This window comes from Eublepharis macularius, chromosome 2 (assembly GCF_028583425.1).
Source record: "Eublepharis macularius isolate TG4126 chromosome 2, MPM_Emac_v1.0, whole genome shotgun sequence".
NCBI lineage: Eukaryota > Metazoa > Chordata > Lepidosauria > Squamata > Eublepharidae > Eublepharis > Eublepharis macularius.
This window is the reverse complement of record NC_072791.1, coordinates 181,309,070-181,319,275: the sequence shown is the minus strand read 5'-3', so window position 1 is coordinate 181,319,275 and position 10,206 is coordinate 181,309,070. Positions and strand designations below refer to the sequence as shown.

The 10,206-nt window shown below is 51.1% G+C and overlaps 1 protein-coding gene across 2 annotated transcripts in view; it reads left to right on the top strand.

Annotated features, from left to right (window-relative positions):
- The first annotated feature begins 6,007 nt into the window (after positions 1-6,007).
- ZEB2 (zinc finger E-box binding homeobox 2) overlaps positions 6,008-10,206 on the top strand; it is a 176,238-nt gene continuing 172,039 nt past the window's right edge. Inside the window, exons 1-2 of one of the 2 annotated variants that reach the window (XM_054971239.1) lie at positions 6,008-6,298; positions 8,775-8,912. In XM_054971239.1, the coding sequence (XP_054827214.1) occupies positions 8,840-8,912 (73 nt within the window). In that variant the 5' untranslated portion in view covers positions 6,008-6,298; positions 8,775-8,839. Of the gene's footprint in view, positions 6,299-8,431; positions 8,473-8,774; positions 8,913-10,206 lie in introns of those variants that run through there. The other variant, XM_054971240.1, reaches the window with a different exon arrangement.

Sequence of the window (10,206 nt, the reverse complement as noted above, 5' to 3'; positions counted from 1 at the left end):
ATACATTTAAATGTAACAAAATAAGCACTTATCCAATTTTGACTAATGTAGGCCAGCTTTCCTACACAGAAATTATCTGTGTAAGAAAAACTGTGTACATGCTTATGTGAAGTGTGGCACAAGCACACGTATCAGACAGACTTGCATCCACTGGCTGTCTGAACTGTGTACTCACAGCAAAATAAGTGGGAAAAAGGTCACTCACCAAGAAGCCCTCAACCATCACGTCTGTGCTACTTTGCCCTGGAGGTGAAACAAATATTCACAGTGAGCTACAAATATGGCACAAAGCACAGATTCCAAGCCTGTGTGTTCAGAACTGGGGGAGGGACCCTGATCTCTTTTTGCTACACAGGCTCACAACTCCATATATACAACTTTACATTCTGAATAAATCCAGAACAACTATCATACGGCTTTCATATTCACTACTAGTACTTAGAACCCATGAATAAATACTGAACTGGAAAAGTAAGAGTCTGACTTTTACTTTTCAATTTGCTAGTGTGCACAGTAAGAGTATTTAAAGTGTTCTGCATTAAGAGCGACATTCATATTCATCCTTCGGCCTGTACTGTACTATCGAGATGAAACATATCTCTCTTCTTAGAAAACCCAAGGTGAGGTATAGGTTCCACCTCTGCCATGCATCCCTTCCAAATGATCGCAACAAACAGTTTTGGTTGGTCTGAAGTTGAAGAGCAAGATTCAGGTCCAGTAGTACCTTAAAGACCAACTAGATTTTCAAGGTATGAGCTTTCCAGAGTCAAAGCTGCCTTGGTTAGATACAAGGAATAGTGAAACTTTTTCAGCTTCTTATCTCTTTTAGTACATGAGAGGCAGGTAAAGGAATCAGTTTCCCGTGGGGAAAAGCTGTGGAGCCCACTGCTCTCTGGGCCCTGTCGGATAACCCAGTCCTACATGGGCAAAGCTGGCGAAAAACAAAACGGCCCCGTGAGATGGTCGCATAAACCGGCCATCTGAATCCAAGCGGAGAGAGAGAGTGCACAGGCACACCAAGGGAGAAGGAGGTTTCCCTGTCATCAATATACCTCTAATTTCCCGGACACTTTCTTGGCAGGGGGGCCAAGGCAACAACAGGCCCCCACTCCGACAGTGAACGGGAGAACCTGCTGGATTCTCCTGCTGCCCGTCAAGTCCCTGAGAGGGCCTGCGCGAGGTCGCAGCGCGCTCCTGGTAGGCCCCGCCAGCTCCCGCCAGGCCGGCCCGGGCAGGCCTTTTCTCATGCTAATGCGCCCCTGGCAGGCCCTCGGCGAGGGCAGGCGCGAGGGAGGCAGGTGGCTGCTCGGCTCCCCGGCCAGCCTCCCCCTCCCCCTCCCCCCCACAGGCCGGAAATAGGGCCGCGACGTCACGTGGCTGGAAAGTAGATCCCGGCGATAGGGAGGCCGGCGCGGTGGCCCGGCCGGGGAAAAGGTGGGGCCGGGAGGGACGCTCTGACGCGCTCCTCGCTTGGCCCTTCGCGCGCCTGAGGGGATGCCGTGGAACAAAGGGCGGCTCACGGACAGGGGGAGGGGGCGGCGGCGGCGCTGGGGTTGCCCGCCTGGCCTCAGTCTGGCGGCCTTGGCCGCCCCGCGCCGCAGCATCCTCTGGCTTGCGCCGAAGTTTTCTCCCTTTCTCTTTTTTTGGAGCGCCAGAAAAGTTGGAGCGACAGGAGAGCCGCTGCCCGCGCGCGCGCGCTCCAAGCGCGCATTTGAACACGGTGGCAAAAGTACATTTCTCACAAGCTTCTCTTCCGAAGGACTGGCCGGCCGCCTCAGGGTGTCGTCCGCCGCCCCTTCCCTAAAAAACGCGGGCTTGCTAGTATCAGTCTCTTTAAAAAAAAAAAAACACCATCAGGGATGGGCATTTTAATCGTTATTTATTATTGGCTGTAAGCGAGGCTACAGCGAGGCTTCCTTGCGAATAAGGCGCGTTGAAATCAGCCAGGCTTGCTTCGGAGGGGAGGTTGGGAGCCGGACCCGTGCTTACTCGGAAGTAAGCGCCCTCTTCAACTGGGCTCGCTCTCCGATAAGGGCGCTCCGGCTTTTAAAAAAAAAAGCAAGGGAGACGCTGGATTTGCATGTGAAGGGTGGAGAGTGAAGAAGGGAATGGATTCACTTGCCAGATTCCTTCGGCGCTGGTGGCACAATCTGGTTTCGCCGCAATCGAGGCGAAATGTTGGCACTTTAGAGAAGCTGCCTTTTCTAGCAAGGGCGCTCTTTGGGGTTAGACTGCTTTCCCGTCTCTGTGAAATGGGAGCTGTGTGTGATTTATTTTTGTGTGTTTCTGTTTGGTGACAAAAAAAAATCCCCAGCCCTAAAACCCCTACCTAGCGACGTTCAAAATAATCACAGCTAATAAGAACCCGAGCTGTGAGCACCGATCTTCAGAAGGCTGGAGTTCCCCCCGCCGCCCCCGCCCAGCGATGCGTCTGTCCTTGGGTTTTTTAGGCGTTTATAGAAACTGAAGGATGAGCCTGGAAGAGGCTGCGGAGAGAACTTCAGAACTCTGTCGAGGAATTATTTGGCAGTTGCGAAGTATTTTTCTCTAAATCTGCGAGGACCTTCCCACGGTCTGGTGTTGTCTTAGTCCATAGAAATGATGCCTCGTGTAGTTCTATTTATTTAAAAACAAATAAAACGGGTTGGGAGGTGAGTCCCCCCTTCTGCCCTAGTTCATCTAGCAATATAGAAATTATATATAAACGGTTGGTAAAAAGATTACATTTTAAGCACTTGCTTTTTAGACAGGAGCGGGATCTGGAATCAGGAATGTGTATTAAATATAAAAATGTGAATTATTATAATTTATTATCGTCACCTAAGTTCACATGAGCTTTTTCAAAGGAGCTGGCTGGCTCCGTGATTCATAGTTAGGGACTAGGTCCGAGGCGATCTCATTCAAATAAATAACGCACAGGATCTAATTGCTGGGGATTTGCACTTGGCTTGTGTATTTCATTACGATCTTATCACTCTCTTGGCTATCCGTCCAGAAATCCATAGGTCTCTTGGTTATACGAATGGCACTTTCCTCTCCTGGCAACGGCTTAACACACGCACGCACGCACGCGCGCGCACACACACACACACACACACACAAAAGTTTTATCCTAACTCAATCCAGAAGACGGAGTAAAAAGCCTGAAGAGGCTTTTCCCACTTGCTTCATTAACTGAGCTTCATGTCTCTCAATCATCAGTGGGTTGGGATTATTAAAAAAAAAAAACCGGAGGTGTTCTGAATTAATAGATAAATGCCAGATCTTGAGGGAAGAGCCTCTTTAACACTGGCAGTAATAGGAAGGGATTTTCATGAGTCTCTTTCGGCCAACCCAGGGCTCCAAAGCCGACTTGCCTGACCCGGGCCGGCAGTCCCTATCGTATTGAGCACAGTGACAAAACTGTCCTCGGTTAGAATGAAACCAACAATTTGGTGCTGTTCAACCCGAGTTTGTGGGGAAGCCTTTCTGTCAAACAGCCTGAAAGGGAGATTGGGTTTTGCAGTGGCCCGAAGGACACATTTCCCTCTCCTCTCCCCAAAGCAAATCAATCAAACGTCTGAATATTTCCTTCAAACACATAACAAGACATCTCTGCACACTCACAAACAGCGCGCAAAAAAAACCTGTGGAGATCGCTACTTTCCCGATGAATTCTACAGATCATAGGAATGAATCAGATTCCCCCCCTCCAAATAAATATTTTTTAAAAAAACCAGGACACACACACTCCTTTCTGAATTTCTCGTGTCAATTTCTTCGGACTGCCAATAGGCAGTTTGAGAAATTAATCATCCAAAGCTTGGGGGAGCCTGTTGTGTTTGTGTGACTGCCCGATTCGGTTTGGCTTCTTGTACTAGGCTGCCAGCAAGGTGGTGCATTTCCCCCTTCCCACACACACACACACACACCCCATCCCACCTTTCTCAGATCAGGAGCTCTCCTTTGAGGGCGATTGCTAGTGACTCGAGCGAGCACCCAATGCCTTGCTCAAGGCGCACATCCAGTGCACAGTTCAGAAGCAGTTTATCTTAGCTTAATGTAAGTAAAAGTAGAGTGTCGGATCAGCGCAGCATTTGTTTCAGTTTCCTTCGGTGGGAAGTGGGGGGGGGGGCGAGCTCTAATAGATTTAACTGTGTCAAAGCTAGGGCTGAGCCCGGGAATACAGTCCCGGAGGCGGCTCCTGTTTACCTTCAGTCTGGATCATGCCCCCCTTAACGACCTGAACTTTTTCTGGGTGTTTTTTTTTAAAAAAAATACCTGAGATATCTCGCGCGGGGGGGGGCTGCTTTGAGTAAAGAGCTGCAAACACACTCTACAGAAAGGATTCCCCTAGCCCACTGCAGCCAAGTAGCCAAGTGCTTTTAAGGACTTCATCTGTAGTCGGTGGTCTTCCACCCCCCACCCCATAATGATCCGCCGTGCAAAGCAGTTTTTTGATTAAGCAAACAGAAGAGCATTGGTTAAGAACACACTTTAAGTTGTGCTTTTTTTTTAAGGTTCCCCTGGGAATGTGGACTCGGAATTGGTTAATAATGTGCAGTACTTGCTAAATTGCAGACTTCCAGATGTGTGTGTGGGGTGGGGGGGTATCTTTCTTGTTTAGGACCTAAGTAACCTGATTGGATTAGGACAGACGCGTCACATTGGAAACCTTTTTGAGTGATGATTTAATTAACCATACAGTAGAAAGCTGTATTCGCCAGGAAATCCCTTCCCTATTTGCATAACCAATCCCCATAGTGCAAAGGTGGAGTCTAAGGGTTTAATTTTCATTTTAATCTTCCCCAAAGTCTCCAAAAAGACTTGTTACCCCATGAAATGCAAAGCCACTCTCTCTCCTCTTTCCATCTGTCAAGGTGCTCTCCCCCCTCTGTTATTCAATATTCATCCCTTGTGGTTTCTGTCTCATTTATCTCTCTCCCTGTCCAACTTCTATTTGTCCACCTATAAGTAAATTTGTAAGTAACCATGTCTGCACACTAAGAACCTCTAGGGAGTCCTACTTCTGAGTAACCAGGATACATCAGCCCTGTTGCTTATTTATAAAAATGTATATGCATCAAATATAAGTGTATATTCTATACATAACCCATGCCCGTCTTTGCTCCTCCCTCTTTATAGCTCTTTCTGCGTTTGTCCATCTGCCTGCCGCCTTTCAAGAGTAACAAGGACTGGAACTATTTGACCCCCACTAACCGTTTTGCATCAACGCTGGGAAAATGGCAAGATTCCCCCTTCTGCACCGGAAGAGACCGCGCAACAAACTGATCCTAAACAGACTCCCTTGGAAAGGTTCTCTTTACCTCCAGGTCAGCGTGCTTAGGATCCCAGCCTTCAAACCCAACTAAATCATCCCCATTCCCCACGCTCCTCGCCTGTGAGCTCCAGCGCAAATCCAGCTGGTCTCCAAGCCCTAAGTTTTATTCTGTAGTTTCCTAGCCTTTAAAATGTAGGGAGGGGTGGGAGAGAGAAGAAAAGCAATCAAGGCACGGGGCGGGGGGGGGGGGTCCGTGCTGCCAGTCCAAGCCTCCGCGCGTGTAGGGCTCTGGCCCCACCAAAGAGAGCGCTGAAAGGCCCGGCAGATGCGAAGCGCCGAGCCCAGGGTGGCTCGCTTGTAACTCTCAGTTCCTTTGAGTTCGCCAGTTCTGTGAATGGTGTTCACCGTTTTCCGCCTTGCATCCAGTAGGATTTAGTGAAGAGGATAATGATGCCAAAGGCTTGATGGTTGGGGAGGGAGGGAAGGAGGGAGGCAGGCCAGGGAAGGAGGGAGGGGGAGAAAGAGGGAGGGAAGCACGGAGGGAGGGAGAGGGAGGGAGGGAGGTGGAATTTCATTTCTTCCACTAAAGCGTTTGCGGAGACTTCAAGGTATAATCTATCCCAGATCCTTCCTTTCCCAGAGAGAAACTTGGCGATCACGTTTCCACATGATGCTCACGTTCGGTGCTCTTCAATTATCCCTCCCCACAAAGATAGGTGGCGTGTGTTTCAGGGTCCTCTCTCCTCTCTCTCCTACAGAAAAGAAAAAGAAAAAAATGTCATTAGAAGAGGCGTAACACGTCAGTCCGTCCCCAGGTTTGTGTTTCCTGGAGTGGCAGAAAGAGATCAGTCCTAACCTGCCCAGCAGGAATAACGGTCCCTTCCGACAACTCTTTGCGAGGCTTTTGACCAATTTGTTCCTCCAACCCGCTGCATCTTCCCCGCACCTTTTTTTTTTCCTTCCTCCACTCCGTGGCTTTTTCATGCTTCTTCTTCTCTTCATTGCTGGCCAAAACTACAACCAACCAAGACTTCTCAGGTACGTTCTCAGAGATATTTTCCCCCTCTTTTCTATTTTGCTTATGATTGTTCCGCCTCTCTTCTTCTTCTACCCCCCCCCTTTAAAAATGCTATTGCTGGCTTTGGGGTCTCTTTGCCTGGGGAGGAAGTGGTGCTAAGGCTCGAGGTCTCCTTTTCGAACTGAAATCTAAATTCACTTGGGAACTTCTGCGCAAAGAGCTCTTACCTGCGGCTGTCCCCCATCCCTATACCTGGCCAGGCAGGTAGAAAAGGTGACTTTTTGCAATTGCCATCAGGAAAAAGTTCTAGTTTCCATCTCCCTCTCCCCGTCTCTTTTTTGAAATAAGCCTTTTGCAGGTTTCTCTTCGGAATCACGCTGAAACGTCTTAAAGTTTGCACGTACCTGCTAATGATTTTTAAGCTGCGAATAAGAACACCACAGGCACGGCTGGATAGGACCGGGGCTCGGGGAGAGTTCAGAAGAACTCCCGACCCCCCGTTTTTTTTCTCTTTCCTCCAAAGCAGAAAGTTTGCTGTTCTGTCTGCTTTTGTCAGTTTCATTTCTTGCTTTTCTTTTTTGAAGCTGGGTGAAGTAACACCTCAGCTTCTGGGATTCTCAGCAAGAAGTGAAAGTTAGGGACTGGAACTTTGCTGAAAAGTCTTTTTCAAAAAAAGAAAACAAAATAAGAATTTAACCAGGAAGGTGCAGCGGCGCGGGGGTGGGGGGTCTGGCGATCCCAGCGTCTTTAAAGATTGGCTAGACTTGTGTTGAATGTTCAAGGGAAAGCAGGCGAACGATTGCCAATGGTTTCGCCACTGGTAGCTTTTTCCACAGTTCTGCCACTTATGCAAGAAAGCGTTGGGGAGTCAGGTGGCTTGTTTGAAATAGCCTCTTCGCCTCCTGCTACCTCTTGGCTATTTAAACCGGGCACATGATTGCCACTCCGGAGTTTAGCAGTCCCGAGCCAACTGGGATCGCGGTGCCCTTTCACTCACACACACATTCACTCCAGTGGCTCCAGATGGGCTTCTCGAGGGTAGCCGACCTCGCTTGTGCCACCTGAGAGCTTTATCCTCCCCCTCCCGCGCGTTTTTACCTCCAAGTAGGACTCCTCTTCGATCTCAAGATCGAAAAGCATCACCTTGAAAGTTGGACAAGGCAGCGTTGGCAACAGGAAAAGGGAAAGGACGGGTCTCCTCTTTCCCCCAATCTCTCTTGCTCTGTCCAAGTTGTGCTTTGGTGATGCCCGCGTAGTCCGCCGACTTTCACCAGACCTATCCCTCCTCCCTGGCCAAAACCGGCCCGGGGACCGCAGCCTCCGAGAGGCCAAAGGCCGAGGCTGTGGATCCCTCCCCGGGTTGCAAGAGAGGCAGACAAAAGAGGGAGCTCATGGTGGATTCGGTCCAGGAGAGCAAGGGTTAATGGCCCTTGTTTTATAGTTTGCATCTGTTACATCTTTTATAGCCCCCCCCTCCACTCACCCACCCCCACCCACCCATCCAGGCCGGCTCCCTGTTTCAACTAATCCTCAAGTCAGGACGCTTGTGTTTGGGTGTGTGTGCGCGCGCGCGCGTGTGCGTGTGTGTGTTTTAAAGCTACAGCATCTCCTTTGAGCCGAGGGGGGGGGGTCTCCTTTCCCCAGTTTTGACAGACTCGACCTCAGATCCAGCCCGCCGCCGGCTCCCAGCGCGGTGCCCTCCTTTACAAGCCGTCACGTTGAAATAAAAAATGAGATCACCAGAAAGAAAGTCTCCCAAGCCTAGTTCTAAAATTGTGCTTTCTTTTTCTCCCCCCTCCCCAAATCCCCAATTATGGGGCGGGGGGGACCGACATGCCACAAGGATCCGCAAGGGATGGGCGAAGACTGTCCTGGCGATTGCCAATGGGACTCTCGAAATATGAAAAAGAAACTGGGGAGGAGGGGGGGCGGGGAGGATCAAGGCAGATAACCCGGGCTTCGGTTGCTCTTATCTGTTTGTCGCCATGTACTTAAAAAAAAAAAGTTAAGGTGTCACGGCTTCTGCAAACTCGAGCCAGCGTGCTCTGAGCTCCAGTACTTTTCGGAGGAAACAAATCCGCCCAGCGCTTGAGTCAAACAACCCTACTGTAAATTTACCAAAGAAAAAAAAATAAGTACATTCCCTCAGAGGGTCATGAGTCATTTTGAAGATGTAATGCTTGTGTGTGTGCGGGTGTGTGTCCCTCTCTGATCTCCTGTGCTGGGAAAGGGGGGGATAATAAAAGGCATTTTGTTGAAAAGAAAAACACTTACACACACACACGAAAGAGAGAAAAAAACCTGGCCAGTTGCTTGCCAGGCAGGAAAGGAGACCGTTTGCTCGGGGTTGCCTGCAGCGTGCCTGTCTGTGGCTGCTGAGGGGGGATCTTCGGGGGGGGGGGGAGAAATGCTCTTTCCGTGGGCTCCCTTTGGCGCCCTGCGTTTGAACGGGATCTAGCAATGCCCACCCGGTCCCTCTGTTTGGTTGCTCCATAGAGTCTGCGTGCTGCTGAATCAGGGAGTCGAGTCCATGCGAACTGCCATCTGATCCACTCTTATCAATGAAGCAGCAGATCATGGCGGATGGCCCCAGGTGTAAGAGGCGAAAACAAGCCAATCCAAGAAGGAAAAACGGTAAGGAGAGAAAGCCGGCGAGGAGGGAGGGGGGGGGAGCTCTCTATCAAACTTTTTTTTTTTTTTTACTTTTTGGTCCTGTTCGAGAGGAGCAGCGGAGGGGTGGGGAGAGAGCAAAGACGAGAAAGAGAAACAAGAAAGGGAAGGGTGGGGGGACGGCGAGGAAGACGCACCGGCGGCAGGGAAGCCCTGGCTCGGGCGCTTGGCGATCGGCCCTTCGGTGGCCCGGAGAGAAAGACCCAGATGCGCCTTGGAGCGCGGGGGGGGGGGAGGGATAAGGGAGAGATCGGTCCGGGTGTCTGTCGGCTGTGTGCTTCTGGAGGGGGGAGCGAGGGAGAGACTTTCAGGGAGTCCAGGAGAAAGTGAGCTTGGGGGGGGGGGGGGAGTCCCAGGGCGTTTCTAGCCTCACTTCGCTTCTCTCTCGCCATGCCAGCGCTTCTTCTTACGTTTGGTTTCGCCCCCCCCCCCGGTTTCCTTGGGAGAAGTTCGATCAAAGTGTGAGGGGGAGATCTCGGGGCTTTCATGGAGGAGTTGGGGACAGATTGCTCAGGAAAGGAAGGAGAGAGAAGCCCAAGAGCTGAGGAAGGAAGGAAGGGGAGAGAGGGAGGGGGGAAGGGAGGACACCCCCCCCCCTGCCCCAGGTTCAGGGCGGCGGGAGAGGGAGAAAAGGCTCAAAGTTTCTTGCCTGCAGGCTCGCTCGAGTGAGCTAACGGTCCTGGCTCCAGCGCTACTGTGCGGGCAGATCCCCCAGTAGACCCGTTAGAATCGGCTCTTCCTCTCGCCCTTTCCACCTCCCCCTCCCCGGTGCCCGCCGTTGTCTCTTTCTTCCCCCCCCCCCTTGCTTGTTGTCTGCCCGGCCACAATCGCTGCTGGCAGACAAGCCCGTCTCCTCTCCCCAAGCAAGCGAGCAGAGAGAAAGAGAAAAGAATAAACGGGGGGGGGGCACTTTTTGAAAACCGTTTTGGCGTTGTCACTCTCGGAGAGTCACTCGTGGAGCCTTCCCTGTGTCAGAGAGAGGGAGAGGTGGGGGAGATGGTTTCTTTTTAAACAACTCCCTTTTTTAAAAAAAGGCTTAAGGAAACCCCAAACCGCTCAGCACGACCCTGGGAAAAGAAAGGGGGCAGCGTGAGAAATCTCGCTCGGAACTGGCGGAAGAGTTACTTTGGGGCTGGCTGGGGGAAGAGACTGGCCAAGGGAACTCCCTCCGTGCTAGTGGCGAGAACCAGGTGCCGGGGGTCTGATCGGGCGGCCCTCCGCCTGTGATATCGGCAGGCTTCGCGGAGAAGGGGTAGAT